The sequence below is a fragment of the Varanus komodoensis genome, unplaced genomic scaffold (genome assembly GCF_004798865.1).
Source record: "Varanus komodoensis strain SLA01 unplaced genomic scaffold, ASM479886v1 scaffold5, whole genome shotgun sequence".
NCBI classification, from domain to species: Eukaryota; Metazoa; Chordata; class Lepidosauria; order Squamata; family Varanidae; genus Varanus; species Varanus komodoensis.
This window is the reverse complement of record NW_025336087.1, coordinates 42,786,814-42,811,001: the sequence shown is the minus strand read 5'-3', so window position 1 is coordinate 42,811,001 and position 24,188 is coordinate 42,786,814. Positions and strand designations below refer to the sequence as shown.

Here is a 24,188-nt window from a genome sequence, read left to right as displayed (position 1 = left end):
TTGTTTTTACTTTGTTACAGTGTTTTTACCTGTGTTTAATATATTTGTTTTATTATTGCTCATGCAAGTTTCTTGCAAAGTGATTGCAAGCCACCCGAGAGCCATTCTTGGTAGAAAAGTGCGGTACAAGTCAAATACTATATAAACTTCAGGAACACTTTCTGAAAGTCTTACCTGCCACATGAATTTGTAAAACTAAAATATTTCATTCCCCAAAAGGCTTGTCTTTAATGAAACTATATAGTTTTATCATGTATTCCACACAATCAACATTATTAAAGCATATTGTAAAGAGAAACTACATACTGCCATATTTTAAGTATAAAATATAGGCTAACATTTCTATTACTGTTAATCTTTGTAGGTTCCAGTTAAGTTTGAAAGGTTATGTCCACATTGATTAACTCACATTAATTACACCACATTGCTCAAACCTGCTGTAGGACTGAACAATCTACTTTGAGGCGGCAGTTCACCTTGGGCAAAGCTCATCTTGCTTGTAGCAAAGTGAGCCAGAACAAACAGCAAGTTGATGGATAAAACACTGAAATGGTGGGAGGAAAGGTGCTCCCCAGTCCTGACATTTGGAGCTTATTCTCAAATTCCCAGTTCAGCTTTTGCCTGTGTAAATTAACAAGAATACTGCCTTGGAACACGGATCGAGTATTTTCTGATAACATTGGCTAACCACATCCATATTTGGCACTTCTCCAAGAACTGAAACACCTGACAGGATAGTTCAGCCTTCCCCAATCTGTTGCCCTCTGGCTGTGTTTTGACTACAACTCCCTGAAACCCTCAGTCACTTGCTTGGGGCATTCTGGGAGTTGCAGGCTTCTTTAACCTGGCTTGGGGTACGTTAGCTCTTACTCCCCTAGCATTCGGGTCCCCGTACAGCCAACTCAACTTGTCTGTAGAAACGACGCGAGTTGAGGGTTATATTCTCCAGTCTCCTTTTACGGACATCCTTACCTAGAAGCAGGTGGATGCACCTATGGAAAGCAAGAAGACACGTCTGCAGATAGACCTGAACGCCCTGCAGTTCGCTTGCACCTGTACGTCTCTGTGCGCGCGCGCGACAGGAGCAGCGACGCTCCCCGTGCCCGTCCCCTCCCTCCGCTTTCGCCGCTCTCGTGAGCAGGACAGGAGAGGGGAAGGGAAGGGAAGGAAAGGAGGAGTGTGAATGCGGCTGTTTCCCCATTGGCCGTGCGCCGGAGTCCCTCTCCCTTGCCCCGCTCTGGAGAACGAGGGCGCTTGGAAAGCGAGACTGTTGTCGCCGCCTTCTCCTCCTCCGAGTGCGGCCAACGAGTCGCGAGCGAGAGAGGGTGAGTGCGCGCGGTGGCCTCTGGAGAGGAGGGGCGGCTTTTTGCTCGCTTCGCCCGCTGCCCCAGCCGGGGGAGGCTTTGCTGCGCTAAGGAGAACTCCTGGGCACGCGCCCCTTCCCCCTGCAGCAGCGCCGCCGCCGCCAGAAGAGGAAGCGCGGTGGAGGGTCCCTCCTTTTTTTCTCCCTCCCTTGGCTTGTTTAGTGGGGCTATTGGCTGCTGCTCTCCTTCCTTCCTCCTTTCCTTCCTTCCTCCTTCCCCAGCTTGGGGAAGGTGAGTGGAAAAGGCCTTGCACGAGCGGGGGAAGAGGGCGGAGGAGGAAGGGTGTCCCCCGCTTTGAGCGAACGAGGGTCAGCGGGGAATGCCTCGTGCTGTGGATTTCGTCTCCGGGCAAGCGGGCGGGTTTTAGCTTGCTATACTCTATGTAGTAGCAACAGTAGTAGCGGTGGTGGAGGCTCCTCCTGGGAGCACGTCCTAGTTGACCGGGTAACGGAGGGGGAGTCGCTGAGGAATGTTGCGTCCGTGCAGCTCGGAGGCGCCTTCCTGAGGAGAAATGGTGGCTTGTGGTGTTCCTGCATTTGCTGCGGGGAAAGAAAAAAAGGTGAGGCGTTTATGAGGAAACTGGGCTTGGGATTTGGGTGATGCATTCGTCGTCGCCCCCCTCCCCCCGGAAAGGAAAGAGCTTTAGCTCTCTCCAGCTCGTGTGTTTCCAATTTACAGATTTTGGGAAAGGGGAGACGAGGAGAGGCGATCCCTTATGTACGTGAGGCAAGGGAAAGAACACGGCCTCCATTTGTTGTGACCCAAATTGGTAATCTAGACCCAGTGGTTCTTAGAAAGCAAAGTTTAACCGGCCAGTGCCACCCAGGATTTATGGATCGCTTTCTCTCTCTCTTTCCCTGTGGCGATTCTGAAACCGTGCTTGCTTATGACATTTGGCATTACCGGCGTAGACTCTGTATTGCAGTGTGCAGATAATGATATAACCACACCCCTCTTGAAAACATAGGCATTTGGATTAACCCCCTGTTTTTCTTTACCTCTCTCTTTAGGACTGGCCATGCAGCCATGCATAAAGTGTTGGAGGATCCTTCCAGGGATGTGGTGATGAGTTGAAAGACAAGGACAGTCAAGTGGTTTTTCTTTCTGAGGAGTGGCAGTTATCATGACCGTCTTCAGGCAAGAGAATCTGGATGACCACTATGAGATTGGAGAGGAACTTGGAAGGTAAAGCACTTCTTAGAAAGAAAGCTCTTGTGGTGTGTGCCTTTTTAAATAAAACCCTGTGGGGACAGTGTGTATTTATTGTATTTCTATAGTACAAAAAAGCTGGTGTTCGCTAGGAGCCACAGAGCAAGCAGGACAGGGAGACTGTAGTGATGCTGTTCCCTTTTTACTCCAGAAAAGTGGAAAGGGAATATGAGAAACAACAGACTGTGCTGAATATGAATTTCAGTGACCTGCAGATGTGCAGCAGATTAAAGAATCTACCTTGTTATCTTCTAGATCCTGTAAGAGTTAATCTCTAGGCCAGAAGCAAAACGTGTTACACTAAGGCTGGCAACAGTAGTGGCATTGCTATTAGTGCTGTATAGATAGGTCTCTTCTGGCATAAATACGGATGACACTTTCTTAGAAAGGTGGTTCCAAGATAATGTAATTTGCTGCTTTCAGTAAAGATGAGGCTAGTGGGCTCAGATACAGTCTAATCCATATTTGCATGACCGTTTCATGCTGTGAGTAACTGATAATAGCAGTTTGTATGGATGATTGGTTTTTGTTTATGCGCTAAGTTCAACGATAGCAATAGCAAATTGTCTCTATGTAAAAGTAATGATCTATATAGCTACATTTTATGTATTGAATCCAGACAATTTCTAGGATATGTTTTCATTCCAGTGAAGATCAATCACTTTCAAGGTATCAGAGTTCAATTATTCTGTTCCAGCCAAATGTCGGATCAAGAGATTTATAGTCATTAAGCAGTGTAGGTTTAACACAGTCTCCATAAAGCTTGTTAGTTGAATACTACAGAATGCTGTGTCTGTGCCACAGCTTTGTGATGGAAAACCCAGACCATTGACTAGCGATTATAGTTTGCTTTTGGCTTTAAATCTCCCAGCATAATTGCTAAATGAAGTATGCACTTACTGTGGTGTTGTGCTTGTTGGTTCTTGCATTTTGTTCTTAAGATATTGCTCTTTTTTAATTTAATCAAATTAGGTGAACTACTGATACCTTTGCTTTCCAATATACGAAATGTTTTACCATTCTTATCTTCACCAGGTGATTTTCAAGCCATGATTTGAAATACGCATACAAGTCATGGTTTGGGGATTGAAATAAACTCTTAGTGCAGACATCATGCCAGTTATAGAAAAACGTAGTTAATAGAGAAGGAAATACTTCTCGTGGGCTTAACACTTGAGTAGGAAAGAAAATGTGCCAAGCATCTAGTGGCGAACCTGTTCAGTGAGCTACTTGCATGAATAAGAATTTGAGTCGTAAACAGTTGAAGCTTCTCTTCATTGCTAAAATAGTGATGGTTTCTGCCTGTCCGAGTGGAATTTCCCTTGGATTGTTGCGTACACATCATGTAAAATGGCTATGCTAAAATATAAACCTGACTAAAATATAAAACAACATTTTTAATGTCTTCAATGTTGTTAAATCAGGCTGGGAAAAAAATCGTTACAGGTACTGTTAGCTGAATTTTTCAGTGTATAGGGTCTAGGAGAATCCATGTTTCATGAATGATAGGCTTGACTTTAGTCAGTTTTGAATTTGCTTCTGGTGGAATGTAATATAAAGTGATCATTAAAACAGAATTCAATTTAAGTTTAAATATTGTAGTTCTGTCTTTTTTTATGGACAATACCTCACTTTTTTGTCATTGGTGCTGATTCCTTAGTACAATTTTAAGAATTTTGAATTGAATTGCCTTAGACTGAAAGAGGTTCTGCACCCAGGATCTGGAAGCACATGAAACTACAGATGTGATCCTTTCCAGTACAGCAACTCCTTGCAGTACCAATTGAACTGCAGTCCGAGTTACCCAAGTTTGAGTTTGTAAGCCCTAAGGTTGTGGCAAAAATTATTATATTGCCAAAATAATATTTTGGAATTATATTTCTTACCTACTCTGTAGATTGCAGCAGTGGCTGCCATACTTTTTCTTCAGAATCCATTAATGCTGACTCTTTCCTAATGCTTTGCTTTAGAGGTACTTATAATGCAGAACAAAAGTAATATATTTGGAGAAAAATCTGAGTTAGAATTGAAGGGCTTATTAGTTAAGTAGAAATTGGTATGAGCTGTAATATACCACCATTTTAGAAAGCTATCTGAGAATTATCTTAATTATGGGCTCAAAGTGTCTTACATTTGAACAGATCACTGGTCTGTCTAACCAACTCTAGTTTACTCTGGCTGCAAGGACTCCTCAAAAGTGTCAAGATTTGGGCTTTCTAAGCCCTGCTACCTGAGGTCATTAAAGTGACGAAGGCAATGATTGTTAAGTATGTCATGTGTCCTTGATTGTTAAGTATTAAATGTGTCCATGAACTGGATGACTGGGAGATTTGAACCCACAGCTTTATGAATGAAGACCAGGCATGCTTATGCAAATTACACTAGTGAGACATAATGTCCTGTCTAAATCACTCTGGAAGCCAATTCACACAAATAGCTTGTGCTGGGGAGCTGCATTCACATAATTTAGATTCAAGTGGCTAGCCATATTTGTGGCTGTGACTGTGAATCTGGCCTTAGAATTACAGCTTTGAAAGTAGATTCTATCAAAACCAGCAAGACTTCTGGATGAACTATTTGAGATTGGCATGCAAAACACTGACTTGTCACATTATCTATATAAAAATACCAAACTTTAAGTAAGATTAGTAGTCCTGTACTTATCTCTTAAACAGATGTTATAAGCAATCAGTTCACCATGCAGTTTCATAAGGCCAAAGCAGATTTCATTTCCATTTGGGCTGGAAATCATTATGAAGCAAACATAAGCTTTCCCCCACCCCCCATTTTGTCCTCTTGTGGTTACAAGCAGTGTGACTGTGCATGCTAAATACACTATTCTGCAATTCCTTTATTATACTTCTGCTGTTTCGAGGACTTTGAATATGTGGTTGCCACAGCACTGCATTCTTCTGTGACTTTTTTACTGATCCTGATCACAACAGTGAAAACACTTAATCTCCATGAATGTGGCTTAATTTAAGAAACATCAAAGGCAGTGTTGCTTAAGTTCAGAGAAGTTCTGTATTGCAGTGACCTTGAACCTATAATCCTAACCTGCATGTAGCCAATAATCTTACTGAAAAGCAGATATTTCACAGTGATACACTTCCTTGAGCCATGCCACAAGAATACAGGTTAAGTTGCATGTGATAGCTCACAGAATTAAGTATGCAGAAGCTTCTAGAACATAATTTGTTGCTGAGAACATAGCAACACCCATCAGAGGACAAGTCATGCAGCACTCTCCCTCTCATTTTCCCTTTTATGTATGCAAATAGGGCTCAAACAGCCACATATTACATATGTATATACCTTTTTGTCTCTCTCTGATTATAAGATGTTATAAACTCAGCTATTTTATCTGCTTGTAAATTTCTCAGTGGTACTTTGCTGCCCATGGCTATAAGCAGAGTGATGGACTAGGTGGACGAGTGATGGACTAGGTGGACGCAAGTGAATTATCCCCTGCAGGCTAAATGCAACACAAACATAGAGCTTACGTTCCAAAAAATGAACAACTTTCATCCTTCATTTGTTGCTGCAAAACAGTATTCATTTCAGAAAAAAAGCTGGATAACTTCCTGCAAAATCCTGGACTTAAATGGCGTTTTCCATCCAAATTCCTCCACTTCCCCTTCAACATCTTTGAAAGACAAATTTATTCCTGCTTATCTCTGTGTGAAAAAAATGTCAGAAATCCCCTTCTCAAAGGAATTGGAGTTCTGACAGCAAGCTGCCAAATCTGTATGCTCAAGTAAAAGGAGTTGGGCTGCATTTTTCCATCTCTCCAAACACCTAGAGTCTTAGGAATAGACAGAAAAGTTGGAGACCCTGTCACTCCGGGGAACACAGTCCTAAGGAACCCAGTGCCAAGTGGTGGGGGCATAAATCACTCATCCTTTTTCTGAAGCCAAGATTACTTGCATCTTTGCTTCAGATTGGCAGCTTATCTTTTAACAGCATTCAAGACAATCTAATGTGCAAATTGGAGACTCTCTGGATAAATATCCATGGCTGGTTCCTGCCACACTTTGACCAGGATTTTATCAAGGTGAGGCGTTCCATTTTTGAATCCATGGAAGTACACAGACCATCTCCAGCACTGATTAATTTCAAAAACCAAAACTATTTGCACATATAGTAAAAACTGTTAAAGGGATGGCAGACCACTGACAGCACCGTTGGCTAGAGTACTTCTGAGGAGCAGTCAGTGTTTATCAAGATGAGCTTATGAAAAATGCTAGCTATGGGGTTGAGGAAGGTAAAAGGAAGGGCAAGGTAAGCCAGAATGCCTCTAACAGCAGGGTGGAAGCAGCAAGCCTGTAAGAGTTGCCCTACCATACTGGTCGGGCATCTGTAGGGTAGCTGCTACTGGCAGTGGTTTGGACAAGGTCTTCAAGAATGGCGAGGGATTTTTTTCCCCTCTTTCTGCGTGGTTCATTTTCTGTTTCTGCCAGTCCATGTTGGGGATGATTGTCCAGGTTCATATGACATGCCAGCCCACCACAGGGGAAACAGACAATGCTGCACACACTCCTGAGGAAAGCAGTCTGAGTTCAGATGACATGACAGCTAGTCATGGCTTGCTGTCTTCTTTGGTTGGTGTATCTGCTTTTGATAGCTTTGCACCTTGCGTCAAATGAATAGATTGCAACTTGACACTATAGCTGTGACAGGTTTCTTGCTGTGGTTAATGAGTGCTCCTGATAGACTTTCATTTCAAAGTGAGCATGTGAAGAACTGATGTTCTGCCAGACTAATGCTGCTTTTGGAGCATTGCCATTATAATGTTAGATGTGAGTGGCAACAGATAGGGGCATGGAAGTTAGAACATCAGTTCCTATCAAGATGCGCAATAACACGATAAATGTCATTAGTATGAAAGCCCTGCACATTTATTCAGGATTCGCTTGAGCTTTGTTAAACCAGGAAGGGCCAGATCTCACGGAGTACATGGTTTAGATGCAGAAGAACATGAGTTCTATCCCCAACATGTCCATATAGGGCTGGGAGAACTCCTGTTTGAATCCCCTGGATATCCACTGCCATCAGAAGTCAATAGTACTAGGTTAGATAGACGAATGGACAAAGGTAGCTTCTTATAATCATATGTTAAAGCAATGCCACTGAAAAAATACCATTATTTGCAATAGTGCTGATGCTTTATGTTGGAGGAATTCACTAGAGATTCTTGTGAAATTTGTCTTGAATCTGATGTCCAAATTCAGAGCACTTTGCCAAGGTCAGAGTTGGGATTTCTCCTATATATCAGAAGCACATCCCTCCTTCTACTTTTCTCTCTCAAGCAGACTTAGGTGAAACCTTAAAAATGGAACCTTATTGAGCTTTACAGGTTTACGAACAGCATAAATCAAAGTAAGGATCCCTTTGATATTTGAGATTGTGCCTGCTCATGTGAAGAGTTGAGTCCAAACCGGAACATACCCTGTTCTCCTTTCTGGGAAGGACTTGACACCACCCTCACAGTGTTTTACACTGCTTGCAACAGCAGGCATTATTTAAGTGGGCCAGTCTTTTGGCCGGATAGGATCTAAGAACTCTCTCAGTCTCTATCCCTCCCTGTTCTATAGTGTCTCCTGCTCCAAGAAGGGTTGGTTAGCACTCTCTGAATAATGTGGCATGGTGACGTTGAAAGTTTTGTCAACGTCTGTTAATTCCTACTCCTCTCTCTCTGAATCTGAATTTGCTAGCTGTAGTAACATGGAACTGTAACCTGAAAGGCCTGGGTTGCGCCTCTACACTGCAGTTGTCTAGATTAGAGTTTGTCTAGTGGCTACAGGATTGTGCCCTCAGGCAAGCATGCTCAATTGCATCTCAACTTGATCTACATCAGTGGAAAAGGTTTTCATAAAACTCATGTCACTGATTTATGCTATACAGCAATAGTCAGCTTATATTGCTGTCATGCCTAATGGAGTCTTGCTATGTTGCCATACAGCTGCCCCTTCTGTTGCAGTGGCATTTGCTCTGCCCACATTACTTTGAATCTTGGATTAGAAGGCCTTGTAAACTGATCTTGGGTCTGGTAGAAAAAGATAAGTTGCAGTTCCCAAATTAATAAGGATTATAGGAGAATTTCTATGGTTCATGTGGAGATGAAGCATCTCTCTCCCTCTCAGTATCATTCTACGTAATGTTTCGCTTTTCTTTAAACCATGAAGTATCAAAGATCGTCTCTTTTCTGCATTTCAGGTACATTCTTGCTTGCAAAAGCACATATTACAATAATTTTAAAGTATAAATGTGTGTTCCCAGTTCCTCATTGCCAAGACATATGGGAGGCACATTCATATGAAGGAATTATTGGACAGAAGGGAAAGTTGTTCTCTCCCATGCCTGGCAGTTCTCATCCTACTAATCCCTTGGCCCTGACTGGGCTTGCTTCCAGTTTCAGAGCTTGCCTAAGGGAAATTATTTAAAAACAGCCGGGGCAGGTGAATTTATTTTAAAACAGTTATTTAAACCAATAACAAAAGCCTGATTTTCCACTGCAAGATAAATTGCAAGTGACCTTAAAAAGTTTTTCATGGAAGTTTTCACAAGAAGGCTGTTAGACAACACAATATTCTGAACAGAGCAATAGAGATCTGGTTCACATGATACTGCAACCCAGAATGGCTTATTTAGGGCTGCCAGGGGTACAAAGTTGTTGATTTATTATGGAGTCATTGCAGCTTCTCATGTTGTCTGAAAGCATTTATTAAGCATGCTTACAGGATTTATTAAGTCTGTAAGCATGGCTTAATAAATCACCCCACAATGCTACAACAGGAAATGGATTCTGTGTGATTTTTTAAACCACCTGAACAAGCCACCTTGATCGGGTTCAGATGACATGAAAAGCCATCCATGATGAAGGTAATCGGGGAAATGATCTGGCATGTGCAGAGGTGGCTAATAAGCCACCGTGATTTATTAATTACTCTTGCATCATTCAAACCAGGGTAGTGCCTCCTATAGTGCCAATGATCAGAACAGTATTCTAGAAGCTCACAACAGACAGAAATCTTGTTCTCAGAATACATCCTTTGATCTCAGCCTTTTTCACCTTGGTCCATCTTATTTAATGGGCTGGTTCTTTTTAAGATAAAAGCAATCTCTAGATAATTTTCTGATTGTGAAACTAGGCGACTTAAATCAGAAACAGCCTTTCTGCTAGTTGAAACGATTCATCAACATTTTTACTGGTCTCACATGGTCATAATTAGATGAAATACCATTTCAGCATTTGGTTTTCCTGATACCATACAAAGCAGGAATCCAAAGACGCTTTTTCTCAGACCTTCCTCTTTGTAATTTAGTCTGAATATGCTGTGAAACCCAAGTCTGTTCAGTATGAAACTTATCTAAATTAGACTAACTTTTTATTATATTTACAAGTGTGTGTGATGTGATGCTTTTATTTTTTTTAAACAAAATCAACTTATTTTTATACCTCGACATTTGCCTGCATTGATTTAAAAGGGAATTTCACACTAAAATCTTCTGTGTGTGAGAGACTGCATGGTTGCTAAGCTACCCCTTATGTTCTTGGGTTATTTCACAATGTTATGTTGAAGTCTGTGTCTTCTGGGCTTTGGACAAACAAATCCATAAACTTCCCTTTAATCATTTTACATAGAACTGGACTGGGGTGTTGCTGGCAGAATGACTCTTTTAGCATCAGGACAGATAAGGGCATGTCAGGTTATGACCACTCAAGTTAAACATCTTATAATTCTTTTCTGTGGGGGGGGATCCTTATAAGAGTGGCCAGAAAATCTCCCCTCCCCAATCCATCACAGACTGTAAAGCATATTGAATGCTCACATTTAATTTGTAGACCATTCTGTTGGCTAATCAAATGGTTTATAAAAGCCTTAAATAAATAAACAATACATAAATTAGGATTGCAATCCCATGCTTTTTTACTGGAGGTAAAGCCCTTTGAACATTCTGGGGCTTCTTTCTGAGTAAACATTAAAGTAATTGAACTGTAAGTCATCCAGCTAAATGTGGAAGTGCTGGTTTTACTGGGAGCTATGAAGACTTAAATATAGCCCCAGAACCTATATTAGTGTGAAAGCATTATGTGGAACCTGAACTGCATTTATTTGTTATAACATTTATATACCGCATTTCAGGCAGGCCCCCATAAGGGTGCCTACACCTGGAATGTGTGTCAGTCTGATGCTGGCTTCCTTATGCTTCCTTTCTGGATTGTATCAGAGGGGGGCAGTGTTAACAGAGGGATGGACATCCATGAGATTGCCAAACAGAAATATTGACGTGCATGTAAGTATGTTATGCATTTATTACCAATTCTAAACACCTGGTTGCTGTTCGATGTCACTAGGGTTAATACCATCATTGACCCAACTCATTTCTATACTGACCTGAATCTGCGATATTGAGAGCCGTCACATTAAAAGTCCATGGTGACTAAGCAGTATATGAGCAAATGTTTGAAAGTGTGGGCAGGACTGTCTAGAGTGGTAAGAGTACAGGACCAGGACTCAGAAGAACTGAGTTCTAGTCTCCATTGTGCCATGGAGCTCACTGGGAAACTTTGGGCCAGTCACAGACTTCAGCCCAATCTACCTCATAGGGTTGTTGCTGTTATGAGAATAAGATTGAGAGCAGGAGAATTATGTAAGTCACCCTGAATTCCTTTGAAGGAAAAAAGGCAATAATTGCTCTGACACTGTTAAAAATTTATGTAAAAGGACCCTAAAAGTCACTTGTTCTTTTAAAATTGTGTTCATTTTAAGCTTCAATAACATAACCTCCCATTTGTGAGGAAATAAACATTGTTTGTTATCTCTTGTTTTCAGAAAGTGGTACTTAAAATCTGAATATTTTTTTTATCATAACACTGAACTCTAAGCCAGAATTGCCTTGAGAACATCCTGGCTTTTGTTCCAAGTATCTCCAGTAGTAGTGGGAGGAAATTCATTCATTACTTCTTTCTTCATTTAGCTTGTGCTTGGCAGAAGTTCCCAAAGGAAACATGAACTTCGTTCCAGTGACTAGGACAGTGTTTGTGACTGGTTTTCTTCAAGACTGTGACTAATATTCCCTGGTGTTGTTTACAGGATTCAAATTCTGCTTTCTGACAGGTGAAAATCGGTGAGAGGAATGGGGCAAAGGGTGCAATGGCTACAATTTCTCTGATATCTCAGAGCACCCTCATTCTCTGAACAATTGAACAATCCTAAGAATTACCCCTATGTTTAAACAGCCAGCCTTATTAGTCAACTGCTCACTTTGTCAATAGCTAGAAAAACAGCCATTTCAATAATGTATACACTTTGGTAACTTTCTGTTTGTTTTTAATGGCCAATTAAAGAATCAGGTATTCATCTCTTCTATCTCCTTCATGGATCACTGCCTTGTCGTGGCGAAGGGGCTTGCGTAGCTCAATGAAGCTATGAGCTATGCCGTGCAGGGCCACCCAAGACAGACAGGTCATACCAGAGAGCTCTGACAAAACGTGATCCACTGGAGAAGGAAATGGCAACCCACTTCAGTATCTTTGCCATGAAAACCCCATGGACAGTACCAAAAGGCAAAAAGATATGATGCCGGAAGATGAGCCCCTCGGGTCAGAAGGTGTCCAATATGCTACTGGGGAAGAGCGGAGGGCTAGTACTAGTAGTGCGAGAAAGAATGAAGCGACTGGGTCAAAGCCGAAAGGACACTCAGTTGCAGATGTATCTGGTGGTGAAAGGAGAGTCTGATGCTGTAAAGATCTATACTTCATAGGAACCTGGAATGTAAGATCCATGAATCAAGGCAAGCTGGATGTGGTCAAACAAGAGATGACAAGACTGAACATCGACATCTTAGGAGCCAGTGAACTAAAATGGACAGGAGTGGGTGAATTTAATTCAGATGACCATCAGGTATACTACTGCAGGCAAGAATCCCTCAGAAGAAATGGAGTAGCCTTCATAGTCAATAAAAGAGTAGGAAAAGCAGTACTGGGATACAATCTCCAAAATGACAGAATGATCTCAGTTTGAATCCAAGGCAAACCATTCAACATCACAGTAGTCCAAGTCTATGCCCCAACTACTGGTGCTGAAGATGCTGAAGTTGACCGGTTCTATGAAGGCCTACAACACCTTCTAGAATTAACACCAAAAAATGATGTCCTTATCATCATGGGGGATTGGAATGCTAAAGTAGGAAGCCAAAAGATAACCGGAATAACAGGTAAGTTTGGCCTTGGAGTACAAAATGAAGCAGGGCACAGGCTGGTAGAATTTTGTCAAGAGAATACGATGGTCATAGCAAACACTCTTTTCCAACAACCCAAGAGATGACTCTACACATGGGCAAAACCTGACAGTCAACACAGAAATCAGATTGACTATGTGCTCTGCAGCCAAAGATGGAAAAGCTCTATATAGTCAGAAAAAACTAGACCAGAGCTGACTGTGGCTCAGATCATGAGCTCCTTGTTGCAAAATTTAGGCTTAAGTTGAAGAAAGTAGGGAAAAGCACTAGGCCACTCAGGTATGACCTAAATCATATCCCTGATGGATATACAGTAGAGGTGACAAATAGATTTAAGGAATTAGATCTGATAGACGGAGTGCCTGAAGAACTATGGACAGAGGTTTGCAACATTGTCCAAGAGGTAGCAACTAAACCATCCCAAAGTAAAAGAAATGCAAGAAAGCAAAATGGTTGTCTTGAGGAAGCTGTACAAATAGCTGAGGAAAGAAGGGAAGCGAAAGGCAAGGGAGAAGGATACACCCAATTAAATGCAGAATTCCAGAGAATAACTAGAAGAGATAAGAATGCCTTCTTAAATGAACAGTGCAAAGAAATAGAAGAAAACAATAGAATAGGGAGGACCCGAGATCTCTTCAAGAAAATTGGAGATATGAAGGGAACGTTTCATGCAAAGATGGGCATGATAAAGGACCAAAATGGCAGGGACCTAACAGAGGCAGAAGAGATTAAGAAGAGGTGGCAAGATTACACAGAAGAACTATACAAGAAAGAGCTTAAGGTCCCTGATAACCACGATGGGGTGGGCACTGACCTTGAGCCAGACATCCTGGAATGTGAAGTCAAATGGGCCTTAGGAAGTCTGAGCAACAACAAAGCTAGTGGTGGTGACAGTATTCCAGCTGAGCTATTCAAAATCATAAAAGATGATGCAGTGAAAGTGCTACACTCAATATGCCAGCAAACTTGGGAAACTCAACAGTGGCCACAGAATTGGAAAAGGTCAGTTTACATTCCAATCCGAAAGAAGGGCAATGCCAAAGAATGTTCAAACTACAGTACCATTGCACTCATTTCACATTCTAGCAACATTATGCTCAAAATCCTACAGGCTAGGCTGCAGCAGTATGTGGACCGAGAACTACCAGAAGTACAGGCAGGATTTCGAAGAGGGGAAGGAACTAGAGATCAGAGAAAGCTAGGGAGTTCCAGAAAAACATCTACTTCCGCTTCATTGACTATGCTAAAGCCTTTGATTGTGTGGATCACAACAAATTGTGGCAAGTTCTTAAAGAGATGGGAGTACCAGACCATCTTATTTTTCGCTTGAGAAACGTATATGCAGGTCAAGAAGCAACAGTGAAAACTGGACATGGAACCACTGATTGGTTCAAAATTGAGAAAGGAGTTCGGCAAGGCTGTATACTGTCACCCAGCCTATTTAACTTATATGGAGAGGACATCATGAGAAAGGCAGGGCTAGATGAATCACAAGTTGGAATTAAGATTGCCTGGAGAAATATCAACAACCTCAGATGTGCAGATGATACCACTCTAATGGCAGAAAGTGAAGAGGAACTAAAGAGCCTTTTCATGCGGGTGGAGGGGGAGAGTGCAAAAGTTGGCTTGAAACTCAACATTAAGAAAACTAAGATCATGGCATCCAGTCCTCTCACTTCCTGGCAAATAGATGGGGAAGAAATGGAGGTAGTGACAGATTTTATTTTCCTGGGCTCCAAGATCACCGCAGACGGGGGCTGCAGCCAAGATATTAAAAGACTCTTGCTTCTGGGGAGGAAAGCTATGGCAAATCTAGACAGCGTACTAAAAAGCAGAGACATCTTGCTTTCAACAAAAGTGCATATAATCAAGGCTATGGTTTTCCCAATTGCAATGTATAGCTGTGAAAGTTGGACCTTAAGGAAAGCTGAGTGCCAAAGAATTGAGGCCTTTGAATTGTGGTTCTGGAGAAGACTCCTGCGAGTCTCTTGGACTGCAAGGCGATCAAACGGGTCAGTCCTAAAGGAGATCAACTCTGACTGCTATTTAGAAGGCCAGATCCTGAAGATGAAACTCAAATACTTTGGCCACCTAATGAGAAGGAAGGACTCCCTGGAGAAGAGCCTAATGCTGGGAACAGTAGATGGCAAAAGAAGAAGGGGACGGCAGAGGATGAGGTGGCTGGACGGAGTCACAGAAGCAGTCGGTGTGAGCTTAAGTGGACTCCGGGGGATGGTGGAGGACAGGACGGCCTGGAGGAATGTTGTCCATGGGGTCGCAATGGGTTGGACACGACTTCGCGACTAACAACAGTGTGTTGTGAGCTGTGCTTCTCGCTCTCACTAGTAATAGCCTCACCGGCACTTCTTTGCCAAACGTCTTTATTTTATGCACAAGGTTCTGAGCATACACAAAGCAAAATATCGAACCCTCTCTGACTTTCTTCATCCAAAGCTTTCCTTGTGAAACCTTCAGCAGCATTCCTGGTTTTGTGATGAACTTATTCCCTCCCAAGCAAGACAGTCTCTCCAGCACTTCTTGTAAGCATCTTAATTCTACATAGAAATCTCTAAGCATTCACAAGCCTCTGAGCATACAAAAGGGATGTGTTGTCCCCTCTCTGCCCTCCTTTACCCATAACTTTCCTTATGAACCCTTCAGGGCCTGTCTCTGGAAGGAGGGGCATTGTGGAATTGGGTGCGCCTGCATTCTGCCCTCTTAAACCTTAATTAAGTCAGCCTGTGACTCTGCTGGCGAGCCCTTGGGTTCACATCTTCAGGAGGCTGGTGTTCTCCATCCAAGAGACTACCCAGTTTCAAATTTCCTCCCTCCCATCCTTCATCTGCTTCATTCCCACAGGTGGGAGGGAGACTGGTATCCATGGGTGTCCTTGAGCTACTTTCATCATGTCTGGCCTGTCTGTTACAACAATTCTGTTATCAGAGTGTGAGCTCTGAGCCTAGTCTGGTTCAGCCAACTCCACATCCTCAGAGTCTGAGCTATCAGTCCCACCAAAATGGGCTATTTCTTGTGCACACCTGGGAATCTCATCAGAGTGTATTTGCATGACATGGGTGGGGGGGGGCACTATGGAACCGGGCACACCTGCGCTTTTTGCTTAGAAACCCCAGCTGGGCCACCCGACTGTCAAATCCACTTCCCCATCTCTAAATCTCCTCACTCAAGATGTTGCTCTTCCTTGTTTCCATGGGGCGGGGAGTTGCCTGGGCCCCTCAGCCGCCTTTAACTAACCTCAGGTTCTCAGGGGCTTAGGCTAATCCCATGCAGGTACCCAGGGCCTTGGACTGCAGCTGGACCTGGGTCTGTTTCAACAAACATCACCAAATCCTGAGCTGTCAGTCCCGCCAGAAGAGGTAAACTCTCCTGTGCACATCTCATCTTCAGATTCTGAGTTGTCGGTCTAGACAGAACAGCCTTTCATGCATGCCTCTGACGTTTGCCAGAATGTGCACACACAACACTGTATGTTTCAGCTGCAGAGAATTGGCATATGAATTGTGGTTTCTAAACCCCAGGTTACTGGGCAACAGTAAGCTTGATACAAATAAGTTTTATTTGATATGTTCTGAGTCAGAATTGTGTCTACTCCTTGTTTTTTAAATATGTCAATTACTATTGCTGGAAGTCTTGTAAAACTTCAGAGGACAAGAATAAGTCATCTTTTGTCTACGCTTATGTATTTCTTAACTTTCATCTATCTTAAAATAATTTAAAGAGCAAACCTTGACCTAATTGCTTAGCTGAATGCAATCATGGTTGTTTCCCACATTAAATCAGCAAAGCCTCTAGCCACAAGTTCCTTTTCAAAAGTCATGTTTTCTGGTGAATGAATTAACTATATCAGTAGGCAATCTAAGTTGCAGCTGCCAGCAGCTGTAAGAGTACTCCCAGCTTTCTTTAATGTTTGTGGTAATGGTTGCCATAATATTTTTGGAATCCTCAATGTCCTCTGATTCAGGATGTGCATGGTATGTTTTACTTTTATAAGCAAAGTAGAAGTTTCTTGAAAAGATCTCTGAGCAGATAAATTGGCAATTCTACAGTGAAATCATTCACAAAATATTTCAGGCCTTTAAGTGACGATAAACATAATGGCTAAATAAACGTGTTTGAAAGAGGATAAGAACCCACCTATTAAGTGGTAGCAGCAGCTGTGTTGTACAATGGAGTGGGCAAAAAGCAGCCTGTAGGGTCGCGCAGCACCCCAGCTGCCTCCTGCCACACCCATTTTCTCTCTTTTTTTAAAAAATAAAATTAAAAACAATGCTATAGTCATACCATAGCTAGCAAGCTAAATTTAACCCTTCTAGCACTATGGAGTTGTTTGATGTCAATTTTAGTAGCAACAAATTGTGTTTCTACTTCTAATGCAACCCATAGGAAGAAAAAAGGTCTACAGACCTCCCACAGTTGCCCATTTCTGTTCGATAGATTCTTTTTTCACCAAGGGCATAAACTAGAAGAAACAATAAGATGTAGATATGTTGTTTTGAAGAATGCAGTTGGGAATGGAGCTAACCCAAGACTGTTTGCTGCCTGAGTTGAAGAAAAAATGGCACCCCCTCCCATTCCACACACAGAAGCTGAGTAGACTGGCAATTGAATTTTTCTTCAAGACTGATAAGTATTCTCCGCTGCACCCGTATGCAGCAGGCTAGCTTAGCAAGTGACATGGCATCCAGCTCTTCTCCAAAACTCCATTGCTGCCCTAGCATTTGCTGCATGGACTGATTATTTAACTCTCCCTACCAGTTAAAGATATCAGCATGTATAGCTGGCAAATATTTTTCATTTCTGTCCAGAAAGCTGCAAGCACATGCTTAATTCTGATATCACACTGAACTATAGTTTGTACTAACCCCATAATGAAACCATGCTTGGTGTGAGATTCATAATGCACAAGTTCTTCTGAGAACAGAGTGATCAGCAGCCGTGCTTCCATATGCTGTGGGGGAAAGGATTCTGCTTAGTGCCAAACTGGTTTCATTTTTACTTGTTCTGTATCTGTAAAAGAAAAAGGAGTAAGATTCAGAAGAAATAACTTTTCATCCTGCACAAATTCTTCTGGCAAATTCCATCCCATGGTACACTGACAAGCACCATCCCATGGTTTGCTTAAATATGGTTAATGTTTAATCACCATGCAACAAGATTTGTACTTGTTAATCAATTTTTGGATTCTTAATATTCAGCAGTCTTAGAGTGTCTATTTCCTTAAATCAATTAAACACATCTGAAAGTATGTTTCACAAAGTGGGCACTGTAGCCATTTAAACATCTCCCTTGTGAAAGGCATTCATGACCTACTTAAAGCACCATGCAAAGTTTTTTTTCCCCATGAACAGATTCCCAGCTCCATGAAAAAATAATTGTGAAGTATCTTAGAAAAGTTGGTAATAGAATTTTGTTAGAATCCATGTCATCCCCATACTCCTCTTTTCCAGAACATAAGAATATTCATATTGTCAAGCACCAGAAGCAAAAATATGTTTTTATTGAATAAAATTTAATTATGAATGTGTACTTCATATTACATTCTTATTCCAAGAACAGATATATTTTCAGAAGTTAAAAATAAAGTTAATGTTTTCAGTGGTCTTAAAGCAATTGAATGTATACTAGATTAACATCATTAGTGGAATTGCTTTGTCTTTAATGTTTCTAACTGAGCAATCACTATTAGGCATTACATTTATTTTTTAGTTCTTAAAACTTATTAGAAATGCAGGTGCACATTACTTTCTAAGTAATTGCTGTTGTCCCAGGTTCAAGGTAGTTGGATGATGCACAGTTCTGGAGAGTCCATAAAAAGTTATTGTGGATTGTAAAAACACAATATCTAGTTGTGTTTTTCCTCTAAAGTGAAATTAGAGTTATATGGAGGCTAAAACTCTTAGTAGAATTGTAAACAAATGCATTATCATTTACTGTTCTTCCAGTATCTTCTGAAATATCAAGTCATTTATGTTTAACTTAACTACTTTGTGATACCATGTAAACAAATGTTTACCATCTCACAATATGCAAACCCTCTTATGGAGACTGAATCTCTTCAGGAGCCTTTCTACCCTCAAAAAATCAAACTTCTAATCATGGCTTGATTTCACTAAAGATGTGATCATGTGTATGATCGGTCAGCAGAAACATACAACTCCTGCCTAGCTAGGCATGCTGGGAGGCAGAGGACTTAAGCAAGCATAGGATTGCAACCTGACTAACCCTGAAGCAACAGTTCTGAATGTGGATAGAAGGGGCAACGGTGGTTTGTTCAAAGGTGCCTGAGCTCTTTCTCTACTATGTGAAAGAGTGGGAGCAGGAGCATATGCACCTTGCCACAGCTTTTTCAAATGGGTTGGGGTTGCCACAACTTGTAGAAAAGAAACTTAGCTGAACAGTATTAGTGAACCATCCCTAAGGCTCAAGCTCCATGCCTCAAACTCTGCACTATGGTTTGAAGACTTTGGTACACTCTTCTTTTTCAAGACACTGTAAGTTTTAATGTGTGACAATTTATCCAGGAACATGTAGCCCAGCAGGAATAGACTACAAATGGAAGCATTCAGAACTTTTGAAGGTGAATCAATGAGACTTGACATTTTTTCCTCTTACAGACCTATAACAGCCAGCTTCTGAGAATATGCTAATTAACCTGCCCTGAGGTTTTCTTATCCAGGCCATTAAAAAAAAACTATCCCACAGGAAAAGAAGTATAACTAAAGCTCCCTGGGTGGGCCAAAAATTAACAAATGCTTGCTGATATTTTACATGATTTTATTGTCCTCTAGGGCCCCTGCTATGTTTTCCATGTGTTTCTGTGGCCTTTCTAGAGTAAGGAAAGTGTGGCATTACCTGGAATGAACCAGAATTCAGTATATTGCCACAATTCCACTGTACTGCAGCAACACCTTGTGGTTGTGAAATGATCATATGGAAAGGCAGAGAAAGAAAAGCCCCAGGGTAAAAAAGCATATGTAAGGGAGCGTATATAATCTGGCAAAGAATCTGGAAGTAGATGCCTTAGTAAAGTGGTGAATTAAAAGCCTTATGCAAATAAGTCCTAAGTATGTGCAACAGAAGAGAAACAGAAAACAAAGGATATATTGTAATAGCAAGGCAGGCAAAGAAAAACAAGTTCTCAAGGCAATGACAGGCAGGCCAAAATACACAACATTTATGTTGACTTATGACTACCGCCACAATTTCCCAATGAATCTATAAATGAGGTTTCTGTATCATTTGTGTCATTTGCCTTTATCATAAATTTACCTGTATATCAAAATAAAGTTGACTTGTCTTAGAATGCTTTTATTTCCTAGTTTTGAAATTGTGGTTTGTAGGGCATTCAGTAATGGTGCTGCATGCCTTGGTAGACAGTAGTGAATTAAAGGTTAAAAACTAGTTTGCAAACCGTTATGTGCCCTAATTCAGACTTAATGGCAAACTATGAGATTGCAAGCTAGGAAAGGGAGGAGAGAAGCTACATGTTAGTAGGAGAAACGTTATCTGTCCTCTAGCTCATGGTTTGAAACATGACTGAATTGGATCTAAAAGACTGAAGCATTGTATATTTTTATCAGAAACCTTTATAATAGGAGTGTGGAAAGTATGGTTTGCTACATGATGTTGGACTATAACTCTCACCATCCCTGATAATTGCTTTCTGGGGCAAATGGGAGGCCATCTTCACTTTTGCTTATGTGAATAGACATGTCTATTCACATGGTGGTCATGGTGAAAATCTTGCTTTCTCTTCCTTTTCTTCTTCAAAGAATTGAGTTTATCCTTCCAATGAAATTAGTGTATTCTTAATACCTATTCCACAAATGTATTTGCTTACTATTCTGTCCTGTTGTTACAGTTATATGCTCCCTTATGTGGGAATAAGTCACATTTAATTAATTAAATTTAATAAGACTTTACTTTTAAATTCTTAAAGGATTGTGCTGTTAATTTTGTGGGGTGGGGGAAAAAAGTACTATTTTCTCCTTCTACATCAAGAGAAATTTAAGTGCAGTGTTCTATTGACTTTCTCAATGGAAAGTCAATTTACTGCTTCTCTTGATCTTGCCTGGATCCAGAAATTCAGCAAACAATTCATTTATGACATTTTGTTATAAAAGGGGATATACCTACTTTCTGTTTCTTAAAAGACATTATTTAATTCTTTTGGTGCCAAAGTGATCATTCTAATCCTTAACTATGCAGAGCTAGTCTCTGTAATTTTACTTCCAAGCTTAGAATGACTATATATTTTGTATATTTAGCACACTGATACATCAAAGTTTAACATGAATACAACAGAGATGGATTATTAGTATTTGTTTAAATCTTAAAATCTCAATACAGTAGAGGAATTAATCTTCATTTCAGTGCTTCAGACATTCCACAAATCATCCACTTTACACTCACATACTTATTATGTGCTTTGGTCTTAGTTTGACTCCATGATGTTAGCCAACAAATCTGTATGCAAGATACACCATTTTACATGTCAGCTCACCAAGTACTTGGGCCGAGGACATTCCACTTTGTCATCTTATCCTGTGTGCCACAGGGTCAGAGATGGCTTGATTGTTAAAGTCATTAAGGTGTCAGAATGGACACATCCTGATGAGTAACACGAATGAACCATATGTTACATTGAAAACCACTTTCAAAGCAGAGCTCTACAGCAAAATATGCACACTTTCTGTTAGAGAAGGTCAGAATCCACCCCCATGTAAAGTGACTAGCCGTGTGTGTGTATTGGAGTATGTCCAATGAAGAGTGATATCTGGAAAAGAAATTTGTTTCTCCATGAATTTAACAATAGTGGAATTATATATATATGGATGTTGATTTGCTTCAAACTGAATTTCTGTTGCTTCCTGGAGTGATAAGTGTTGTGTGTTTATGTCTGGTAGATTACATTTGATCCGCTTCTCTTTCATTTTGGAATGTCCCTTCACCAGTATTGTACCTTGCTTGTGGCAGCCACAGAAGACCCTAATTCTGCTATCATGGGATCAAGTAGGCAAAGGAACCACTGGCATAACCTGGCTGAACGTTCAGTGGCTTAACTGGTACTGATTGGATGGTGTACATAAGAGCAGTGTTCTCAGGCAAGTGCATGACAGTCCTACATATAGCTCAGAAGATCCAGTGTTTGGGGAATGTTGTAACAATGGCAAATTTGTATAGGAAAACACACTACTTGTTTTAGGAAAGTGATTAATGATTCTATCTGGATTTAGGCCAGATCCTTTTGTCTCACAACTTACTGACTTAGTGTAATGTTTGTCTAGTCAATAAAATTTGTGTATGACTTTCCAAGAATAGTTTGTATGAGACAGCTGCAAAGAAATTCAACATCCATTTAGGAAAACCAACTTGCTTACTGGTTCTGTATAATGAAATTTACACACTAATAGAGTCCTTTGAAGATTTGTAAAGCATATCCACCTGGAGGATCCACATGAAAAAAAATCCTTTCCTCTTCATCTGTTTTAAATCTATATAGAAAAGATAACTTTGTTCAGTTATTTTGTATGTTACATCACTACCAGTATGAGTAGGGGGAAAGTTGAGAGGGATATCTCCTTTGTGCGTAGACTCTAGACCAGTGGTGGTGAACCTATGGCGTGCATGCCACAGTGGGCATGCAGAGCCCTCTGTTGGCACGCGAGCCAAGTCGCCCCAGCAGTCAAGCATCAGATAACAGTGCAGATAGGGGCCATGCGCAGGCTAGGAAAGGCGTAGTGGCACCAGGCGATGACGTCACGAGCCATGACTCATTAGCCACAACTTGTCCAAGTTTCACATGGACGGTCAGTGCACTGCCAAGGAGATACATTTATTTGCTTTCTTGCTTGCTTGCTTGCTTGCTTGCTTGCTTGAACTGGGTGTAGTTGTTTTATCTGAACTAAAACGTCAGTTTTCAGGTTTTATTGCAGTGTTGGCACTTTGCAATAAATAAGTGGGTTTTGGGTTGCAGTTTGGGCACTTGGTCTCTAAAAGGTTCACCATCACTGGGTTAGGATTAGAAAAACAAGGTGTCCTGGTATGATTTTGATGGTTGGAATGTGTTCAGAATGGGCAGAAATGTTGAGATGTGGAGAAAATTTACCCAAGGAAGGCTTTTTTAAAATCGCCCTCTTTTCAGTGGAATTTTCGCCCTGTGCTAGGGTTAGGGTGTGTACCAGGTTAGGGTTAGAAAAACTAGGTGTCCCGGTATGATTTTGGTGGTTGGAATGTTTAAATGTGTTGCATGGACAGTCAGTGCGCTGCCAAGGATATATATATATTTGCTTGAACTGGCTGTGAGATTTTTTTTCTAAACTAAAACCTTAGTTTTCAGGTTTTATTGTAGTGTTGGCACTTTGCAATAAATATGTGGGTTTTGTGTTGCAGTTTGGGCACTTGGTCTCTAAGAGGTTCGCCATCACTGCTTTAGATGTTGGGATGTTTTAATTTTTTCCCTATTTGGTAATTTTGAAGGGCATTCCACTCATTCAGTACTTAAGCATTAACACTGTTTATACTAACACATTAATCTGTCAGTTTTGGGCAGCATGGTATGCAAAAAGGTGACTAATCATTCTAGTACAGAAATTCAACCCTTACTAACAGTTTAAGAATAATGGGGTAGTCAATTTGGAGGATTTTGTGTATTCATTTGTTACAGAGTTCATTTCTATTACATGGTAGATATCAGTACTATAAAATAGTTGTTACGTATGTCACTGTGGTTTTGATGTGAAATCCTTTCCCTATTCTAGCCCTTATGTCCTTGATGCATTGAAATATATAATGAATGGCTTAGAATATTTATCATTTGTAGTACAAACTGTTCAGTAAGCATTCATTTCCCTTCCGTCGCATTTTATGCAGGTGTTGTTCCTTGGCTCACCATCATAAAATACAATGTAATTGTGTATTGATAATTGTACACTTGTTTCCTGGTAAAGCTGCAATCAAATTGGCTTTCAGTCAGACTTGCTTTGCCATTTTAGCTTGGCATGCTTTGCTGTGAAAGGTAAGATGAGACCAATTATGCTACCATCATCTGTTGGTTCAGCCCAATAGAGACAAAAAGTACGTAATGAAATAGCCTATTTCTGTAAAGGGTTATCAGCAAAACTATGGAAGAGGTTCAGTTGAGTTTATTTAGTTTAGTTCCATAGGAAGGTAGATTGTTTAGTTATTCCATTTTGAATCTTTAAACACAGTAGGTTTGTTACTCATGCACTGTACAGTATAAAAGAATGTGTAGACAGTGGGGATGAGACTGTAGGCATGGATCTGCTCCCCCCCCCCCCCCCAGTGTTGGGTATACTCAAGAAAGAGGCATTTTCAGTGCATCTTATAACT

At 41.0% G+C, this 24,188-nt stretch overlaps 1 protein-coding gene across 6 annotated transcripts in view; it reads left to right on the top strand.

The window, feature by feature from the left end:
* The first annotated feature begins 1,162 nt into the window (after nucleotides 1-1,162).
* The window catches only part of DAPK1 (death associated protein kinase 1), an 87,619-nt gene continuing 64,593 nt past the window's right edge, over nucleotides 1,163-24,188 (top strand). For 2 of the 6 annotated variants that reach the window (XR_006416321.1, XM_044446704.1), the window contains exons 1-2: nucleotides 1,163-1,325; nucleotides 2,375-2,549. Coding sequence is in view for 5 of the 6 variants with exons in the window: in XM_044446704.1 (XP_044302639.1) it covers nucleotides 2,488-2,549 (62 nt within the window). In the remaining variant the exon portion in view is untranslated. Of the gene's footprint in view, nucleotides 1,326-1,382; nucleotides 1,924-2,374; nucleotides 2,550-24,188 lie in introns of those variants that run through there. The other 4 variants (XM_044446702.1, XM_044446699.1, XM_044446703.1 and 1 more) reach the window with 3 other exon arrangements.